This window comes from Epinephelus fuscoguttatus, linkage group LG6, assembly GCF_011397635.1.
Source record: "Epinephelus fuscoguttatus linkage group LG6, E.fuscoguttatus.final_Chr_v1".
NCBI classification, from domain to species: Eukaryota; Metazoa; Chordata; class Actinopteri; order Perciformes; family Serranidae; genus Epinephelus; species Epinephelus fuscoguttatus.
Genome location: NC_064757.1, coordinates 21,007,155 through 21,027,596, shown reverse-complemented (window position 1 = coordinate 21,027,596; position 20,442 = coordinate 21,007,155). Strand labels below are relative to the sequence as shown.

The 20,442-nt window shown below is 39.9% G+C and overlaps 2 protein-coding genes across 6 annotated transcripts; both read left to right on the top strand.

The window, feature by feature from the left end:
• Positions 1 to 415: 415 nt before the first annotated feature.
• LOC125889943 (arrestin domain-containing protein 3-like) lies at positions 416 to 9,178 on the top strand. Of its 3 annotated transcripts, none has more exons than XM_049578250.1 (7): positions 416 to 909; positions 2,264 to 2,305; positions 3,456 to 3,516; positions 3,766 to 3,916; positions 4,376 to 4,472; positions 4,553 to 4,809; positions 7,706 to 9,178. In XM_049578250.1, exons 1-7 carry the CDS (start codon positions 648 to 650, stop codon positions 8,006 to 8,008), a joined length of 1,173 nt encoding a protein of 390 aa, XP_049434207.1. In that variant the 5' UTR covers positions 416 to 647; the 3' UTR covers positions 8,009 to 9,178. The 3 variants fall into 3 exon arrangements, with proteins under 3 accessions (XP_049434207.1, XP_049434205.1, XP_049434206.1); XM_049578248.1 differs by having other exon boundaries at positions 2,249 to 2,305; XM_049578249.1 differs by having other exon boundaries at positions 418 to 909; positions 2,261 to 2,305.
• Positions 9,179 to 10,812: 1,634 nt separating this feature from the next.
• LOC125890714 (arrestin domain-containing protein 3-like) lies at positions 10,813 to 19,060 on the top strand. 3 transcript variants are annotated; one of them, XR_007449573.1, is made up of 11 exons: positions 10,813 to 11,117; positions 11,216 to 11,276; positions 11,365 to 11,512; positions 11,616 to 11,712; positions 14,307 to 14,563; positions 15,052 to 15,305; positions 17,579 to 17,639; positions 17,758 to 17,929; positions 18,091 to 18,178; positions 18,267 to 18,523; positions 18,767 to 19,060. XR_007449573.1 is itself a non-coding variant. In XM_049579485.1 (7 exons), the coding sequence occupies exons 1-6, from the start codon at positions 10,859 to 10,861 to the stop codon at positions 15,295 to 15,297; spliced, it is 1,068 nt and encodes a 355-aa protein (XP_049435442.1). In that variant the 5' UTR covers positions 10,813 to 10,858; the 3' UTR covers positions 15,298 to 15,305; positions 15,511 to 16,976. The 3 variants fall into 3 exon arrangements, 2 of the variants coding, with proteins under 2 accessions (XP_049435442.1, XP_049435441.1); XM_049579485.1 differs by lacking the exons at positions 17,579 to 17,639; positions 17,758 to 17,929; positions 18,091 to 18,178; positions 18,267 to 18,523; positions 18,767 to 19,060 and adding an exon at positions 15,511 to 16,976; XM_049579484.1 differs by lacking the exons at positions 17,579 to 17,639; positions 17,758 to 17,929; positions 18,091 to 18,178; positions 18,267 to 18,523; positions 18,767 to 19,060 and having other exon boundaries at positions 15,052 to 16,976.
• The last annotated feature ends 1,382 nt before the right edge of the window (positions 19,061 to 20,442 follow it).

The window sequence follows — 20,442 nt, the reverse complement described above, 5'->3', positions numbered from 1 at the left end:
GCCTTGGGGTCCCCCAGGAGGAGCTGGAAAGCGTTGTTAGGGATAGGAATGTCTGGGGTGTTTTACTTTGCCTGCTGCCCCCGTGACCCTGCCATGGATAAGTCAATGAAAATGGAATGGAATGATCTGTACGCGTGACATATATTGTACATCTGTCCACCCTGAAGGACGGAGCCTTCCACAGTTGCGCTTCCTGAGGTTTCTACCAATTTATCACTGTAAAAGAGTTTTGTTGGAGAGAGTTTTTCCTTATCCACTGTGAAGAATGCTGTATGTTGTAAAGCCCTCTGAGGTAAATTGTGAATTGTGATATAGGACTCTATAAATAAAACTGAGTTGAAACCCTACCCCTGCCCCTAAATATGGCTCTGTAGTGAACTGGTAGGGCGATGGAGTAGCCTGACTAAATCGAATTAAAATCCCATAATTAACTTCATGAGATTTCTACCTAACAGATGACAGGTGCCAGACCATGATTCAGTTATTAAATGTGTGGATGAATAAATAAGTGGCGCGGGTGGTGGGTTGGAGAGGGGAGAGGAGAAGTTCCTCCTCACGATTGGGACACACCCACACGGAAGTCAGATGTGGTCTTTATCTTGTTTGCCTCACATTTCCTCGGGAGTTCTCCGTGTACGCCATTCACTATGTCGAGCACCGTGAAGAGCCTCAAAGTCACCTATAACCCCATCAATGAGAAAAACACTTTCACCAGTGGCGACATTGTCTCGGGTGAAGTCGCGCTGGAGGTGGCCAAAGACTGTGAGATCAACTCTCTGTTAATCAAATTCAAGGGGAAAGCAGAAGTCCTGTGGACCGAGCGCCACGGTCAGACCACTGTCGTGTACCACTCCAAGGATAAATACTTCAGCATCAAGCACTACTTTGTGCGAGACAAGGATCACAAAGGTAAGTGCGTAAATTACGCAACAAAAATTAGAAGAATGTTTCTGCTGTGTTGCAAAAGTTTCAAAACAAAAGCGAACAAAACAGAGTGAATGTTCAGATGCGAGTCTGCAGAAGTTGTTTGGGACAGTGAAAAACATTCCAGGCAGACCCCCCCCCTCCCCTCTGTGCCGAGTAATTTAATTGTAGGCGGCACCCTGTTTACATACCTTTGCCCGAAAGAGAGTCTCATGGCGCGCAAACAGTAAATGTTTGGACAAGGCACAAACAAACTGTTGATATGATAAGGTGAGATGCAGACAGAAGTAATGGATGGTGATGCAGAAGTGCTCACAAAAATGTACAGAACTCAATGCTCTGTACATTTTGTACACTCACACACACACACACATAGGCCTAAAACAAAAAAACTAATTTAGCTAAGATTTAAATCACTGTTAGCTGGGACTCATTATTTTGGAAAACAACACTGTGGAAACCCAAACACAATATGATCATAGTGTCAAAGTATGACTCCATTAAATGCTGATAAATGATTGGAGCTGAAATGATTAGTCAATCGATCGATTACTCAGCGGACAGGACATTCATAAGCATCATGGGTCAGTTGTTAAAGTCATTTACTCAGTGCAAAAACATCTCTGCCTCCAGCATCTTACTTGTGAGGATTTGTGGCTTTTGTGTGTAATCTGAACCTCCCTGGGGTTAGATGTCTCCTTAGGTCAGGGGTCTGCAACCTTTACCGTTAAAAGAGCCATTTTTGGCCAAAACAAAATGAAAAATAATCTGCCTGGAGCTTTTTATGGTTATTTAGTTCTTAAACTTTGCAGTGTTGGTGGTGAAATCAATTTAACCTATTCACACACCAACAAATTCTCATTTTCCCCCTTTTTTGGATTAAGAATTCATAGCTAGTTTATCTAGGGAGACTTAAGACCAGCCATTGCTACTGAGGTTTGGCAAAATATAGAGGACGTAGAATGACGAAGCACATTTTAGTTGACGAAATGTTAAAACATTTTTTTATTCAGTGTATAGGCTACACATTTTTGCAATTGGAGAATTCACCAATCACTTTCGGCCTACAACAGTGATCAGTGAAAATTAAAATCTTAAAAAATGACGTCATTCATTTCCATATCATTTTTTGAAGACACATGGAGCCACTGCAGAGGGGCCAAAGAGTCACATGTGGCTCCGGAGCCACAGGTTGCCTACCCCTGCCTTAGGTTGACAGAAATTGTGATGGGCATTTGTTTTTTCACTATATCTTAACATTTATTTTAGACCAAATGTTTAATAGTTCACTTAACAAATGTTGTTTACATTTGTTGTCCGTCAATGCTTTCTTTAGAAGATGACAACGAAATACTGCTGACAACCGTGAATGGAGACACACGTGAGTATATCACAGTTCTGGCTTAGTTTTGTTTTACTGTACAGTTGTTATTGAAATCAAGAATAGCTTGATACAGGCTTGTAATGCAACAGTTGTGTTTTATTTTAGCTTTTAATTGCTCGTCTACAGTATTTTATTGCTTCAGTGAGCTGAGAAGCCGAGGCCGCGTTGACCAACCACTCTGTTGTGCTATCACAAACTAAAAACAACCCACAATTCCATTAGCAAAGAGCTGCGGGTGTACATTCAATCTCTGCTGCCTACCAAGCTTGTGAAAACATTTCAAAGCTGTGTTGGTACATCTGACCTGAGGCCTGTGCTACGAAGTCAGTTCAACTTACCTGGGATATCTTTTTTAGTATCTGGTTTGATGAACCCTAACATTGGCTGTCTATTATTATTATTATTATTATTGTTATTATTATTATTATTATTATTATTATTATTATTATTATTATTTAATGAAATACTGTCTTTTCCCCCTAGTTTTCATTGCAGGTATTTCATGTTATTTTGAGCTGCAGTGATGGAATCAGAGTGTAAAATAGCAGCACTATCACTGCAGGCTAAAATAAACTTTGCATAGTAAAAATGCTGCTAAAATCATGTGTTTAGTGTTGTAAACATTTTCTGTGTTTGGTAGAAGCTCTGTTATAAAGCCAGAGGAAATACAGCCTTGGAACAGTGACATGATTCTACTGACCTGTGACAATGTATAGGCTACTCTTTATTACCTGAGACTTCGGACTTTTATCCATAGATACTTTTTCTTTAGTGATCTGATTGGTCAGAGGTTGGGCTGTTGACAGGCTTTAATCTGATAGTTAACCCGAAGCAGGTTAGCTGTTCATCATAAGTGACCATGGTGATTTATTCTGGTAAAAATGGAACTGGCTTCATAGCACTGAAAACCCAGAGTTAACCCTAAAGTTACCTTGTTAACTCCAAATCCTGCTTCACAGTACAGGCCTCTGATGCTGTAGGCGAGGTCAAACAGCTCTGATTCAGATAAGAAACTGCGTTGTACCACCACACCAAGTCCACCTACATCCAAAGCGCTAGTCCAGACTTGAAACTGAATGTGAAATAAACAGTTGTTGGAACATGTTCTCCCTCACCAGCAGCTTTACAACTTCCTGTTGCTTTTCAGACAGCAGAGTTATTGCCCCAGGGTGCCACATTTACCCGTTCACCTTTCAGATCCCGCTCCAGTAAGTAATCATTTTTTTAATGGTTCCATAATGACTTGGCTAAACCCGTATGTTCTCCAGACTTAGTTTATTTAACAATACTTACATACGTTATCCTCTGAAAAAAATCTCAATAGATCAACCTCGGGTTCAGCTTTTATAGACCTACTGTAGAGTGTGTGTATTCATTCGATAGCCAGCTTTCTTGTATGTGCAAGGCATAAAAAGTGCCCAGTCAATTCATCATGTTCTTCCACTCTTGTGCCACAGGGAAATGCCCTCCTCCTTCACTGGCTCTGTTGGTAAAATCATTTACTCGCTGGAAGCCAAGCTGTGCAGATCAATGAGGATTAACAAGAAAGATTCAACCAAGATCAACTTTGTGTCGAAGGTGGACCTGAGCAGTGACCCTGGGCTGATGGTGTGTGCTGAGTTACATCTTCATTCCTGTCAGTCCAACAGGGACAAAAAAATATGGTGGTGACAGCTGCTGAATGACTATAATGCAGCCCAGGTGTTCAAGGTGCTTCAATGCCAGCAGCCTTCGGGTGTAAATATATATATTGACTGGGTGTGTTCAGTAAACCAGTCCTGTACAAACAAGCTTTGAAATGCACTTAGTAGTGAGTGAGTTATCACTTTTAGGCCATGTAGTGAAATGGAAATGTTTTCTTTTTTGTTTCCCTGTTTGAGATGTTATCTAATGGTCATTTTAACAGTACAACTGTTGCGTTAGCTCCATTTGCATGGCTTTTGTTGTGCTGGGGCGCCGGACAAGGACATGTGAGACACCAGAGAAAAGCTAAAAGGATAGTTTTTTTTATTTCTCTCTCTGTTGTTGTTTAAGTGTATTGCATTACTATGTTTGGTCTTGTTTCAGATGCCGCAGCATGAGTCTAAGGATAAGAAAATGAAATTTTTCACCTCAGGAACAGTAGCCATGGACGTGAATCTTGAAAAAACAGGTTTCTTCCAAGGTCAGAGCCCTTAAAGTGACATTGACTCTGTTAACTCTCACGCCAAGGCTTGTTTTGATATTTCTGGTCTCTTTTTTCAGGCGAAGGATTAAAGGTTCTGACCTCTGTTCAGAACAACTCCTCACGCGAGATCAAGCCCAAGTACTGTGTGTACAGAAAGCACAGCTTCTTTGCAAATGGGAAAAGAAGACTCAGTACTAAAGACCTCTTTAAAGAGGTGGGTGAGCCCATCCCTCCTTCTACCAGCGTAAATGTCACACAGGTCCTCCCCATCCCTCATGATCTGGAGCCCACCATCCTCAACTGCAGCAACATCAAAGTGGAGTACAGACTCAGGGTAAGTTTCTAATTCAAAATGTGTGTGCTTGTTTTTATGTGACTGTGAACAAAAAAGATCGTATGTCTCAAGACAATTATATAGATTTTTTAACATTTCAAATCAAGTCAGTTGTTCCTATATAATTTGAAATTACAAGTTTCCACCAGTTTTAACCATTATAATCAAGGATGTATCATTAACGGATGGTGTTGTACAATGCATAACAAAAATAAACAGTAATATTTTGATTGGTTATTACAGATATTTGGTTTTCATCCAGAAAACAAGCATAGAAGAAATAATAAAGCCGTAGCTGGTAACTTTCAGGAAAAATAACTTTTGTCATATTTGCCGAAACTGTTACTATATTAAATTAAAAAAAAAAAATCTTAGGTCTAGATAAGAAATTAGCTCTCTAGCGCCCCCATTTTGTTTGATGGGGTCAATAATGGAGAGGTCCCCTCAGATTATGTGTGGTCATATGCCTACAAAGTTGCGTGGTGATCGGTGAAACCATTGAGATGTTATACACCTTTATGTGATGAGCCACGCCCTCCGCAATATTCATTGCCTTATAGAAGCTCAGTTTTAGTAAGTTTTCCAACTTTTGCCAAGAGGGAACTTTAGATATTGGTCCCTAGATTATGTTCACTGAGTTTCATGCAGATCGGTCAAACTTCCTAGGAAGAGATCGATTTGAAGTGTTTTTCAAAAAATTCAAAATGGTGGAAAATCTATATAACTGGAAGTTATGGGTTCTTGAGGCAAATTTGTTCCTCATGAGGAGAGGCATCTCTGTGCAAAGTTTCATGTCTCTACGACATACGGGGCATGAGATATGCCCATTCAAAGTTTGCAATTTCAATCGGTTGCTATAGCGCCCCCCTTTGGCCAACTGATGTAATATTGCTTCATTTGCATCCTCCCATGAACCTCTACCACTGTGCCAAATTTCACATGGATTGACCAAGTCAGTGAGGAGAAAAACGCGGAACAGACACACCCACACACAGACAGAGTTTTCGTCATTATATAGTAACATTTATATAAACCTTAATTTAACCAGGAGGTCCATTGAGATTGAAAATCTCTTTTACAAGAGAGACCTGGCCGAGGTAGCAGCCAATCAGAACACATTTAAAATGCAGTAAATACAATGTAATACAAAAATCCATAATAAAACAACTATTCAAACGTAGTGTCCTCTCAGGAAAAACAAGCACATGTCTCTGTCACCACATTCTTTATGACGCCCTTAAGCATTGTCTTGTAGCGCACCCAATGGCCTTACCAGTCTTGTCTTGTCAATGCCTGCTCATGAATCACAGTCAAACTGTCAAACTAGCTGTGCCGATCAATTATGAATCAAGATTCTGTTACCACATTGCCTGTTTCTCGCCTTAAATGTTTTCAAAAACCTATTTTAGTGTAGTCTACTGGTTGTGAGAAGTTTTTGGCTCAACTGTATCCAACATGGCAGCTGGATCACAAACTTTATCAGTATTTAGTGTCATACTTGAGTTTGGCCATGTCGTCGAGCTAGTTTGCTGTCTGTGTTAAGTAGCTATCCATTAGTCGCTCACTCTACAGCAGGAAACAGCACTTCAAAATACAAGCTTTGCACTGGAAATTCAATGTACTTAAAAATAAAGTGTGTTTTTTACAACTTCACATGTTTGCAAGTCACTTGTGGTCCATTCAGAATGCACCCACGACCCACCATTTGAGACCCACTGATGTAGAAGACTATCTTGAATTAGACATCTGCTGTGTCTCAAATCGCGTACTTCTGTACTTACACTTAATATTTTGAGTGCATAAGTGCATTCACACTGAGAAGTATGGAAAAATGCAGTGCATTATGAGTACCCGGATCGTGCACTCAAAACGGTCAAGAAGTTGAGTGTGGAACTATGGACACGTCGCGCCCTCAATGGTCGCCATCTTGGCTACGTAGCGGAAGGGGAGGGACCACTTTTCAAACTGGAAATAGCGGCTGAGGACTGTGCGACCGCGAACGTCACTGCATTGTACAAATACATGTGTTTTGTGCACTAAGCACCACTATACTGTTGTCAGGTATAAGCCAGCAATATGTTTATTGGGTTTATTTAGCAGTCTGTAATAATTTGGTACCGCGAACGATAATGCGAATGCTAATGCTAGTTTGCTAACTAGCTAATTTGCGGTCGTCATTTCCGGTGAGTGCACAATGGCCGTGTTTGGTTTGAGACAACAATACCCTGTCGGAATTCGTGCACTACGCCAGTGAGTACATAGTGCACATAGTATACTACATGTAAGTGTACCAATGGAAGTGAGACACACCAATCGTCTCTTTCCAACCTGTAGAATATGACACGCCTACTGGTGTTGTCATGGTTCCCACTTCAGCTCAACAAAAACCTGCTATTTTTTGGTTTCCAAACTTTTTGGGTTCCAAACCAGTTTATGTAGGTTGAAATGCTGCGGATGTTTCAACATAAGGTGCAGGAACCAGAAAAGAATCTGCTCCATGTTGGTGGAAAAGGGGCAAATGTGCTTTACAGTCTGTGTAGCATGGATCATCTTACACCATCAATTCAGAAAAGAAAACAAATCCCCAAACTTCCCAAATCTAACTCATGACATCACTAAAATACTGAGAAAAAGTAACAAGAAAAGGTAAGCACACCTCTGAATAGCAAGCCCTCACTTGTGTTTTAAATATTAAACCTCTGAATAATGTAGCAGCAAAACTGAAAATGAGAAATGAATGGATATTGGGTCTCCACCCCTGTGTCATTGTCTGTGGTGTTTGCCAAATGAGTCAGTTACGCAAACAGGGTGTGAATATTTGTAAATGTACACAATGCTGGTCGTTCTAGTAATTAAATAAAATCCAACAATGTGACATCATCAATGTTTTCCACAGGTCTACCTCGATGTCAAATATGCCTCAGACCCGGAGATCAAATTTCCCATAGTCATCCTGCCGGCTTCTCAGGTTGCTGCCAAGGCACCACCACCTGCTGCTTCTGGCTTTGGATTTGAACCATTTGGGAACACAAACCCACCAGTCTGGGGCATCGTGCCACCACAACCACCAGCACCACTAGCACCAGCAGCAGCAGCAGCAGCAGCAGCAGCAGCAGCACCCCAGCCTTTCGATCCCCCACCTCCCTATGGATCATATGGGATGTACCCGCCTTTGTCAGGTTTTGACAAAAAATACTAGTGATGAGACTGAAGATACTTAACAGTATCAATTTCATTAGTGATGCATTTTGTTATGACGTCCACTAAATATTAGGTGCTGCTACAATACATTTACTGCTCTTAAATCATTTAAATTTTGCATCATATTGTGCTAGAGGGCATTTGTGTTCTTTCAAAGCTTTGTGTTTGGAGTGAAACCTGGTTGATAGAAACTGCCGCTATCTGCTGCTATGATCTGTAGCTCTTTTGTACTGTATACATGGGAGTGTTATGTATAGTACGTATTGCGTATCCTAACTTTCAGAGGTGTAAATATTGTTGAAAAAGAGGCACGTTTCATTTCATTTCAACTTGGAATCTAATAGTTCTCCTGCTTCAGATGAGACTGTGATATTTTCTGTATGTAGAAATGCTGCCATGCAGATAGTGAATGACACTAATGTACAATTAATTTCTGCCCTCTGCATTAAAAGGCCATTCCGATGATTTGACAAATGAAGGTCAGTTTACACATCAGGGTTCGGCTACTCAACCTGTGGAAACTGTCCAACGTGTTTTTTGTGGCTGTGATGAGAGCTCTCTGTGGTCTGAAAGAATAACCCTTGTGATGGCCTCTGATGATGTCATAGGGGTTATCTCAAACCTTAAAGTAACTGACAGAAAACTCTGCTGACTTTAAAAGATAAGGGCATTTACCAGGTGTTGTGAAAGACATTGTCCAGTTGCATGGTGGGAATTGTAGGATCCAGCATATTCTGTCTGGCTGAAAGTCAGGAAATCTCAGCCTTTGTTAGTTAGTTGTTGGAGCACTCCTCCAAGATCCCCATCTTTTTACTAATTTGAATAAAATCCGATTTGTTTTTTTTGTTTTTTTTTTTCATTTTCTTACAAAAACTGTCCTGTAATAGTGTCAAAAAAAGTGTTGAGGGGGCTGCTCTGATGCTTCATTTCTATATGTCTGAGTGAGTGAGTAAATGAAGCAAAGATATGATATTGTCTCTGGAATATAAACTGTTTTGTTGATGGGTGGAAACACTCGTTGTAGTCAGTCTTTGTGCTCAGTGATGTGATTGAATGTCGCCATTTTTGTCCATTACATTTCTCTGTCCTGTTTTCACTGAACTCTCCTGTGACCTTAAAATATACCTCAGTCCTTGTATAACAAAGTAAAGTGTATCAAGTTCTTGCTCCTGTTTTGTCTGTGTTCTTCCATTCCACACCACATAACTGAAGGGTAGGTCAGTGTCAAAGGAATATTTATACACGCACAAATCTGACTGAGAGAAAACCAGTGTCTGGTAAATGATAGCAACTGGAACTGGTTATTCAAAACAGGTAAGAGTGTTGCTCACTTCTTCCATTCGCTGGTTTCCGTCAGGTCACTAATTTGGTTATGATGTAACACATGAATGCAACAGAAAGACTGGTTTGATTTTTCTTTGCATTTGTGTTTATGATTTAAAAAAAAGACTAAAAAAATCATCTGTTAAGGCGAGACACTGCAGGTGAATAGGGCAAAATTTTAAAACAATAGATATCATCAAACTTCCCCAGTTGATTACTTACAATAGTATGAAAAAAATGTATTACAAGTTTTTTAAATTTAAATGTTTAATTATGCAAATTAGGCAATGTCTCATTAAATATGTGCTGATTTGCATAGATTTTAGGAAGATAAATCTGAAAATATAATAAAGCCAGGTGCAAATTTATTTTCATTTTCTTTACATATAAGATGAAAAAAAAAATTACAGATTGATTTAAGGATATCTGCTTTTATTACCTAGAGCCTTAGAGCCTAGCCTTAAAAAAAATCGATTTTCGCCCATATTTTTGGGAATAAAATGTCACATAAGTCAGGATAGGAATAAGTTATTAACAAATCCCTCTGTGAATATCTTCAGAATATAGCTAGTTGCATAACTGGAAAGTTTGGTGTACATAGGTGCTACAGAGGCTGAGATGTTTGATTTGGAGATAACAAAAAACTCATTTTGAGAAAATGGCATTCAAAGATTTATATAATAACATAATACAAGTAGACAAAATGTAATGTAAATTCTATTTAACTTAACAGCACCTGTGTATATAGGCTTCTTTTAATTCAAATATTTTGATTCCACAGAGTTGGCTCACACGTGCTGCACCCGAATGAGGATTCAAATTGGCCTAGTGAATTCATACCCGCTACTTATGCTGCCACCCAAATATAGTGGCAGTGAATGGAATTTTATTTGTGGTGTGGTGGTGAATTTTCATAAAAGAAATGTCTGTAATAAAGTGGACACCATAGACCAATGTTTTAGCGTTTAACCCACTCAAGTTGTTCCCAAATGATTGTCAAAGTGACGTCTATGGATTATCAGTAACCAGGTTATTGTGTAGAGACTTGTCTTTGACACTGACCTATTGAAAAATTAAACTTTTGCTGTTCAGAAAACCAGTGAAATAAGTTTCTTTTAGCCATTTATATAATTTCCATTCCCCCACTGTGACTATTCTGAGTCATCCAACTGCAACCTCTTGGACTAAGTTTCCATCATGTCAGAGAGCACGTGCTAATAATAATTTATTCATCTGATTGGAAAATGTGTCATGTGAAACACTGAGAAAGTGTAGCATATGACAGTCATGAGCCCAGGTGTAAACTACAGGTATTATCTCCGCCCACTGAGGTGGCTGTCAAGAGAGCACACTCCCAGTCACAGTGTGTGTGTCGCATCTGTGCTGTGGGCACAAGAGGGAAAACAGGTTCAACACGATTTGCATGCCTGAGATCATATAAACAGTGCGGAGCAGCTGCTCGGGGTTCACAAAGCTTGACTTTCCTCCTGGTTTCACAGGAGATTTTGACTTTGTTCTGTGGAGAATGACCATCACGAACTTCTCAATTGAATATGATGCCATCAACAGCAGAAACATCTTCACAAATGGAGATACCATTAATGGGAGAATCATCGTGGAGGTGTCTAAGGAAACTAAAGTCCAGTCTCTTGTTTTTATAGCACAAGGAAAAGCTCGTGTCCGCTGGACTGAACATTACGGGCAGTATCATACTCATGTGTACTGGGCTGATGAGAAATATTATGATGTCAAACATCACATCTTGAGAGAGTCAAGACAAGATGGTAACGTATTAAATGATACATATATTGATATGCAGCACATTGTAGGTAATGCAATGACTATATAGACTGTTTTATGACTTAAAATAATTCTGTTTCAGGATCTGAAATCATTGGTAAAGGACGACATGTGTTCCCTTTTTCCTTCCAGATTCCCGACAGGTGCTCATTCTTTACCTAATTTCTAATTTTAGATTGATGTTTTACTTCTTTTCAAATCATTTAACTTTCTCGTGATTGTACTCCACAGAAAAATCCCATCATCTTTCAAATCCTGCATTGGCAAGATTGTTCACAAAGTGAAGGCAGAGCTTAAACAATCAATGAAGCTGACAAAAAAGACCAAAACACACTTCACATTTGTGTCCAAAGCTGACATGGATATTCCAGGACTTCTGGTGAGAAATAGTCTTGAAAAACAACTATTTTGTGAGGAATGTTGTCGTAACAGAGGAGACAGTTATCTGACCGTGTTACTCTGATGTGTGCGTCTGTTCTTAGGACCCTCAGTATGGTAGCAAGGATAAATCTGTCAAAGTTTTCGGCTCTGGAAACATCTCAATGGATATTCAAACCAAGCGAATGGGATACAAGCAAGGTAATAATCCCTCACTTCAAAGAGGAATAGTTTACAACATCCTACATGTTTCGTCAAGGAAACTTTAGTGACAAACTCTTGTTTGATAACACCCTACTCCTACCTAACCTGTTAGGTGAGTCAACTGAGTGCCTTGAAAAAATGTTTTTGTTGAGTCATGAGGTAGACTTGATGCCAGCAGAGGAGAACCTCATTCCTTGACACTGCAGCAGTTCCATACCTTAAAATGCAAGATTATTTTTCCTGTGCTGCTCTCTCCATCTTAACACTATAGATCAGTGTATGAGCTGTATGAACATTGCAACTACAGCTGTTCTTCCTTCAGTGCTGAAATCTTTCTCTACAGAGACAGCTAGATAACAATGTGCACTGGTCTGGGTGGGAACGTGAAAGCAACAGGATAAACAACAATGCACAGAGGGTGTACGGAGCGGGGGGGTCAGGGTCAGTACATGTTCAACAAGTTTTTGCCTTGGTGCACTCTAGCAGGTTAATTCAACCATGGCCCAGCTGTGGGAAGCAGGAGGAGGCTGTCACCTTAACTCACAGGGGCAGGCCACTCAGCAGGGTTTTGATCGAGTGGACAGAAAATGTTGTATAGTGGCATCATATGGGACAATGTATTTATGGTTATAATTATTTTTAAAAAATAATTCTAACAGTTTTCAGCAGATTTGAAAAGACTGTACAAGATTTTAGTGTGATATTTAAATTTAAAAGATGTAAAATATAAATAAATAAAAAATCTACTTGTCACACTCAGTCAGGGATGTTTCGAATGGGGACCAGATTAGATAATCTGAGAACACCTGGAGGGCTGGCTGCTTTTCAAATCATATGGGTTATTAAAGAAAATAATCACATACAAATGAGACAAACGCAACCATTTCATCTTTTAGTGAAAAAGTATTTAACTTTACACCACTCTCGAAAGCGGCGTCCCTCGCTGTTGACATCACACTTCCTTGCTGTGGCAATGTCTGCTGCTCAGCAGGAAATGTCTGCTGTTAGGTAACGCTTGTTTACCTTCTGTTTATGAAAACACATTAGTTCCACCTGCGTACTTCCTACTTGGTGCATGTCTACAAACTGTACGATAGTCCCGCCATCATGAGGCAGAAAAATGCAAAGTGATCTGCCATGAATATTGTATGGTGGGTCACATACACTGTTTTTTGAGCAACAAACCGTGGGCCTTTTAAAATTGCCCCCCCCATAGCCAAACATGTCTCATCTAGTGTGACAAACTGCAGTATGTAATGGTAACACTGTTTCTGAATGACGTTAGAGCTAGCTTTGCATTTCTGTACTGATAAACTTTGACAAACAAAACAAAGCAGAGACAAGATACCCCAAAAGCAAGATAACAGTAGGAAACCAAACATTAATGCCAAACTAAAGCAAGACAAAATTAAGGTGAAATTTAGACAAGCAAGTGTACGCAAAACCATCGTAAAAAGATGACAGATAGAAATTAATTTAGTTTATTTAGTTCATTTTCCAGGAACTTTTATTTCCAGAAAATTTATTTACCTGGGTAAAAGAACTCCTGGTAATCTGTGTGGTTTGCATTTCCACTCCACCTCAACGTTCCGAAATTTTAATTTCAAATCACGCTGATGATGCATGGGAGAGCGTCTAATAATCTTGCTTAAGTTTCTTCAACTTTTCACAAAGTTGTTTCGGCATGTGCCCTATATTTAACTCCGCCAGCTTGTCGGCTACACTTCCATAGACTCGGTCATTCTGAGTCACCGACTCAAAAGAGGCTGGACCTCGTCATCTGTCCACTTCTTGTAGCTTCTCTTCTTCAAATGATCAAAACACAAACTAAGTGAAGCTTGTAGAAATGAAATAAAGTTTGCAGCCACACTGGCACGGAAGTTCTTCAGCAAACAGCCCCGCCACTCAAGAATTCAGGGGAATCTGAAAAGTCCTAACCCCCCTACTAAGTACTTTTTTGAGGGAAACTTTGGGGTTGAGGGAAAGTTTTTTCCCCGGGTAATTTTGGTGGAAACGTGCCGGGGTTTTTCAAAATCCAGGGTAGATGATAAAAGTTCAAAGAGATCACTGATTCTGCAAGCCTAATATCCTCAGGCAGGTTGTTCCAATATCTGCAATAAGCTAATAACAGCCAATATAACAGCCTGGCTGATTCATCAGTCCAGCTCTAATGTTTACTACAGTATGATATTAATTTGCATGGTTGTAAAATATTCAGGTTAACCCTGGAATGGGTCTGTATATGAACGCTCACCTTGGATATGGATATAGAGAAAATGCATGTTCACTAAGAACTTAACGGCAGCTAAAATCTTGTTTTTGTTGACGTCCAGTAGTTTTTCACTTTGCTCATGTGATGTACAATTGTGCTGGGAAACAATGACATCACAGTTCAGCCTATTTAATGCTTGATACTATCTTTAATAAAAATATAGGGATTTCTCTCTGTTACACTGGTCACATCCAGGTCAGCCTAATGCATATCATATAGAAACTCACTGCACACACATTATCCTCTTACACAGTCAGAATTGCTATCACCTACTGTTTGGGCTTTGAAACTGATAACCTTTCTTTCCTCCATTTTACAGGTAGGGATCTAAAGGTCATGGCTGAAATCAGCAACCAATCAAGTCGTTCAGTGAAGCCCAAATTCATACTGTACGAGAAGCAGAGCTTCTTCGCCCAGGGTCGCAGGAGAGTTAGCACAAATGAGATCCTTAAGGAGAAGGTGGAGGCTGTTGAACCCTCCAGGAAAGAGACTGTGACCAAGGTGATCACCATCCCCAGAGAGCTACCTCCCTCCATCTTGAACTGCTCCATCATCAAGCTGGAGTACAGGCTGAAGGTAAACGTCACTGTAGCTTGTGGGAGGCAATCCTGCATTTCCTCTTCCTGAGATATTTAAATGCTTGAATGCTATTTTGTTAAAATAGCTATACTGCCATGTCTTGATATATAATATACAAAAGGACTGTTACTTAAATTACAAAGCAAATATTAAAAATAGCTTACAGTCAGCGCAGAAAACTCTAGTGAAGACTAATGAACTCAAGAAACTCCTGAGACCAAACCTCCAGAAAACCAGAGGAGACCTCTAGTGACAAAACAAAGGAATAAGAAACATAGTAAAGCCTCACTGTCTTGAACTAGATTGATATGAAAACTTCCCAAACATGAATTTCAATATGTATCTAGAGTCTTTGTTTGTCTTGTTTTTGTTGTGTGTCAAAGGAGTAAGTCATGAGCACACTATGTATATAAATGTGACTGTACAATAACTCTGGTGGTATAAAGAAGAAGATAATTTCCAACAATATAACTTTTTTTCCACAGGTCATTCTAGATGTCAAACTTGCTTCAGACCCTGAGATCAAACTCCCTATAGTCATCCTACCTGAGCGCCCTGCTGAGAAACAACTGCCTCCTTCTGCCGGTGTTGGATTTGAAACATTTGGGAGCCAAAACCAAGCAGCCTGGAACATGGTACCACAACCACAAGCAACACTTGGAGCTCTGGATCCCCCACCTCCTTACGGAGCATATCCAAATTACCCCTCATTTACCGATTACAGCAAATGAAGCTCAGCGTAAGTTCAATCAGGAATCTTTGTGTTCATCCATTCACAATTCTCTCCATCCCACTCCCACTGCTTCCTCTAATCTGCTGACTATGGGCGTTCACTCTTCCAGTTGTCCAATCAAACTTTGCCACGATCTCTATCAGCCAGTCAGGATGCTACTGCCAAATTTTAAATCTGCTCTCTCCTCTGCTGCTGTGAGCCGTCATTTTAGGCAGAATTGTAGCGCCCTCCTCCACCCTGTTCACCTCCAGCCATCGTATCCAGAGTCAAGGACAAGGTCAACAAAGGCTCATTCCTCTACTCACTTCTCCATCTTCCTCTCATCTCATCTTCACCACCTCTACCACCACCAGCGTCTAGACCCTGTGGGGTTCCCTATACAACCATGGATTCATCACCCCCCTTAAATCATACCATCTCTATGGGGTCTAATCGCCAAAGACTTTCCACATTTTTCATTCTTATGTGCAGATTCTTTTTACTATATAACTCTCCTGATTGCAATAAGGTTAATAATTCACAGCAGCAGGCTACAGCAGGCTCTCGTCTTAAACTCCACTGCCACAGATTTCTTTGCTTTATTCATGTAGTCTGCAGCCCCAACCAAAGTTTTCCATGCAGCTCCCTCTGGAGCCAGAAAAAAATATTGACTTTTCAGCTTTGCTATGTAGCTGATCTGCTGTCAAACCATGTCTTTTTAGTGTAAAATGTTTACTCAGAGTTCTGCAGAGGCAGAAGTCCAGCATTGCCTGCAGGTACACATTGTTGTGTATGCTTATGTTTGTAATATTTTTAGCTGTGTAACTGAAGATGCTTTGAATAAATAGTTGATATCTTTGTGTAAAAATAGTAATCATATGATTCTTAGTCCGTTCCCAGTTGCGTTGGTGCCATTTTTAAACCGTGAACTGAATTCCATGTGTCGGAATGTTATGTTCACACTAACTAAATGTTCATCAGCCTGCTCAAAGGAGCTGTATGCAACATGCAGACCATATCCCCCCCTCTCACTTAAAATCATGAAGTCTAAAATCATCTTTTAAGAAAAGATCCTTTGGCCAGTGTGGAGATTTTGCACAACATCTATTTTAAAGCAGAAAATTAAGCCTGCAGCATCTCCTAGCAAACGGACTGTGGCCAAGGTGATCACCATCCCTCGAGACAAACTGCCCTCCATCTTGAACTGCTCCATCTCAAAGCTGGAGTACAGGCTAAAAGTAAACAGCAGCATGTTACAGTCAGCTTAAAAGTTGTTGAATGTGTACTGACTCTTAATCTTTTACCCTTAAAGCAGATGCAATTTCATTATATTTCATTGCCAAGTTGTTCTACATATTTCTTTGATCAAATATCCTGTAATGAAACAGTCAGTTGGGATTGTTTTATGCATGCCGAACCATCTTCTAGGGAGCAGGACACTTTGTAGCGTATAAAGTCATCAGTACAGGAAAGACATAGCTCTAAAAGGACGCTTGGTCCCTTCTTTTATCATCGATATTGTATTCCTGCCAGGTGGAAGCCCTGTGTCATCCCCCTAATTAAGATTAACAGTATATCATGTTATCCGAGTCAGCAGCAATATTGACCTCATGTTTGTTTCTACTGTCTCATAGTAAATACTTAACATATAATATTGTCAGTGAACAAATAAGCAGAATAAATCCCATATATTTTTTAGTGCTGTACTGTGGTTTTTACATTGTTTCAATAAGAATTACAGAGGAATACCAGTTCATTTGCACACACTGTTATAATCGTTTGTCTTAGTGGATCCATGATGCCAGTCTGAATTCATTTGGCCTAATTTCGCCTGCAAGGCAGCTGGCTAGAGTTACCTGTGTGAAAGTGACACCTGCAGCTCTTGGTCATGTGATTATGTGTGACACAGATACAGCTTTTGGACAAGTTTGCTGCTACAGTGCAGATGCTAGCCTCGCCTGATCCTTGTTCATCAAAGAGAGGCCCTCTCTGGCAGGGTGACAGTGGTGACCAGCAAGGAAACCAAAGTGCAGTGTTTTCTGGTCAGAGCCAAAGGAAAAGCTAAGGTGACATGGCATGAGCAACAAGGACGAGCCAGAGAGACGTACAGCGACAAGAAAAAATACTTTTATTTTGAACATATTATTCTTCAGGATAAAAACAAAGGAGATGGTTGGTACTACCACTCTCTTGTGGCACAAACAGAAGAAACACCTTAACACTTTTAATGTGAAAGATACTTCAAAGTCTGTAAACAAACTGATGAGTGTGTGTTTAACAGAAATCTTTCTCTTTATAAGGTTCAGAAATCATCCGCCCTGGAAGAAATGTGTATCCATTCACCTTTGTGATTCCAAATACGTGCGTGTACTACCTATTTATATTGATTTTTTAAAATATTTATAGTATATTGAACACTTCTTTTCCAGCTGGTGAAATAATATAACCTCCTTTATGTATTTGGATTATTTCCCCACAGAGATATGCCTTCATCTTACGAGGGGAAATGGGGCAAAATCACATATACTTTGCGTGCACAGCTGACTCAGTCAATCTGGCTCGTCCACAAAACCAAAATTGAGTTTCCTTTTCTGACCAAGTCTGAATTCCCCTTTGCCTCCAAATCAGACATGATAATCATCGGACTTAAGGTATGAATCTGGCTTTTATTTTAGATCTTGTGCGTCCAGTTTGGTTTATAAACGTGATATAATTATAGTATGTAATATAGCAATCATCTGTGCAGCTAATCCCACCTTAAATTGGTACTTAAAGATTTGGCTTCCTGACAATTTATGTCTCTATTTGGTAGGAGCGACACTATCCAACCAGGATTTCATTTTATGGCTCTGCAAAGGTTACTATTAATGTTACCTCTGAAAAAATGGGAGTAAAGCAAGGTAAACAGATGTCACTATAATCATATTTTTTTCTGAATGGCCTTAACTGAATCATTAATGATGTTTTTTTCCTCCTCAATATAAATAGGTGATGCAATGGGAGTCTCTGTGGAGGTACTCAATGAATCTGCACGCTCAGTAATACCCAAGTTCTACCTGTGTGAAAAGCAGACCTTTGTAGCTCAGTCAAAGAGGATAGTACACACAAACGACACCCTCTTTGGGACAGGAGACTCAGTTGCAGCTGACAGCAGTCGGACCATAACCAAAGTCCTGAGTGTCCCCCAGCAGCTCCACCCTACCTTCTTCAACTGCAGCATGATGAAGCTCGAGTACAGACTCAAGGTATTTATAGTCACTATTGTATCATGGATTTAATACTCTGGCTTGTATACAGTGTGGTTGCAAAAACACATCTGTGACTTTTTGTCAAGCTGAACAGGAGTATGCATCATGACAACAGCACCACATAGTGGCTGTATGAGGGGGAGAAACAGAGGAGGAAAGAAAGGAGGGGTCAAAGGGGACAGCCCTCAGTGGCTCGTCTCCACGCTAACAGCATTAACAGTTGTGTGCCTTTGGTTGCAGGTCACTCTCGATGTCCCTCTGGCAAGAGACTCGGAGATCAAGCTTCCTCTGGTCATTCTGTTGGGTTCACCAAAACCACATCAACAAAAACCAAAGAGATCCATCTGGTTTAGAAAATTCCCTGGTTAAAAATATGCATTGGATCAGCTGTTTCTCAAACTCTGTCTGTCGTGTTCCCCTTTCAGAAGCTGAAATCCCACAATTTTTGATCAATTATTAACAATACTTGGGGAAACAACTGATAAAAAAAAGATCCATGTTGCATTTCAGTGAAATAAAGGTCAGCATGACAGCACCGGCAAACTTATGTGTTTATTTTCCCTGCATTCATTATACTTAGTCAGCTTTGTTTCACTGTAGATTTCTTCCCTGGTCATCCACGCCCCTCCTGCTGTGGCTTTATGGCCCACCAGGGGGGCCTGCCCCACAGTTTGAGAACCATGGTATTAGCTCAAACCACAGTTGCATGCATGTTGTGTGACAGAGAGTGACAGGACACAAAATAACACATATATAGCTGCTATAAAGAAACCACCTCAAGTAACTGAGAGATCATTGTGTGTTCTCTTGTCCACTAGATGGAGATGTGTGTCACTAATTAGCCTGTGGTAACAGTTCATTAGAGTGTATGTGCTTAAATCCAAGTAGTCAGAGCTTTCATTTCAATGAAAGGACCAGTATCACATTGTGAAAATATTCCATTACAGCCGCTCCTGGGACTGACATATCATTAATATTGATATAGCATTTTACTGTTAGAGCTGTTTGAAGCAGAGCTAGTCTCACTACTTTATACATATTTAGGTAATTTAATTAGAATAATGTAACGTGATGTGCTGCATATGTCTGTTTTCATCTTTGGAATCATCTCTAATCTTCTCTGCTCTCTTTTATTGGGTAAAATCTTGAAGAATTTAACATCTTTGATCCTCAAACAGTCGTTTAAATGAAAACATGTGAGAAGTTTAGAGAGGAAATGTCTCATTGGTGGAACAGCTAACAAATCATTGACATGTGAAATGCGCCCTAACCAGACACTGCTTTTTTGGCGAGGGTGACAAACTAAAATGGTTGGTTTGATCTTTAACCATGTACTCTGTTTTATAAGTTTTACAGTCTTAGTTTTAGAGTTTTATAAGTTTTATAGTTGACATGGTTTTGTATGTCAGATATTTTTCTGATAAGTAACGGCACCTGTCAAATGTGGTGGAGTACAAATCAGTAATTTCCCCTGAATTGTTGTGGAGTAGAAGTATAGTGCAAGTACCTAAAAATTGTACATATACTTGAGTAAATTTACGTAACTACGCTCCACCAGTGTGTCGAAAAATTTAATCCTTTAATAACATAAACTTGTTAAGGTGAAGACAGGCCTCTTCTGTATGAAACACTGATGCACTTGAACAGATATGAATAATATACATTCAAGAAGTCGTTCGTCATCTCCTCACAATTGTGACCGGGACTGTACATTGCAGCACACAAGAGACAAACAATGACTCAGTAAGATCTGAGAATTAGATGTTCTGTATTTCTCACGCTCGTCCTTGTCCATGGACTCATTTTGCAACAGAGGAAAGTGCTGAACAAAGGCACATTCATGATTCTAACAGTACATGTGTTACCCAACCAGCGGTTAAGTGAAACCAGGCCCATGTTCTTGACAGAGACTCAGA

Excerpts from the sequence above, each read along its gene's own strand:
- LOC125889943 (XM_049578248.1), top strand. The coding sequence starts at position 648 with ATGTCGAGCACCGTGAAGAGCCTCAAAGTCACCTATAACCCCATCAAT. Across the intron at positions 3,917-4,375 it reads GCAGTGACCCTGGGCTGATG|ATGCCGCAGCATGAGTCTAA; the intron begins GTGTGTGCTGAG and ends GTCTTGTTTCAG. Across the intron at positions 4,810-7,705 it reads AAGTGGAGTACAGACTCAGG|GTCTACCTCGATGTCAAATA; the intron begins GTAAGTTTCTAA and ends TGTTTTCCACAG.
- LOC125890714 (XM_049579485.1), top strand. The coding sequence starts at position 10,859 with ATGACCATCACGAACTTCTCAATTGAATATGATGCCATCAACAGCAGA. Across the intron at positions 11,277-11,364 it reads TCCTTCCAGATTCCCGACAG|AAAAATCCCATCATCTTTCA; the intron begins GTGCTCATTCTT and ends TGTACTCCACAG. Across the intron at positions 14,564-15,051 it reads AGCTGGAGTACAGGCTGAAG|GTCATTCTAGATGTCAAACT; the intron begins GTAAACGTCACT and ends TTTTTTCCACAG.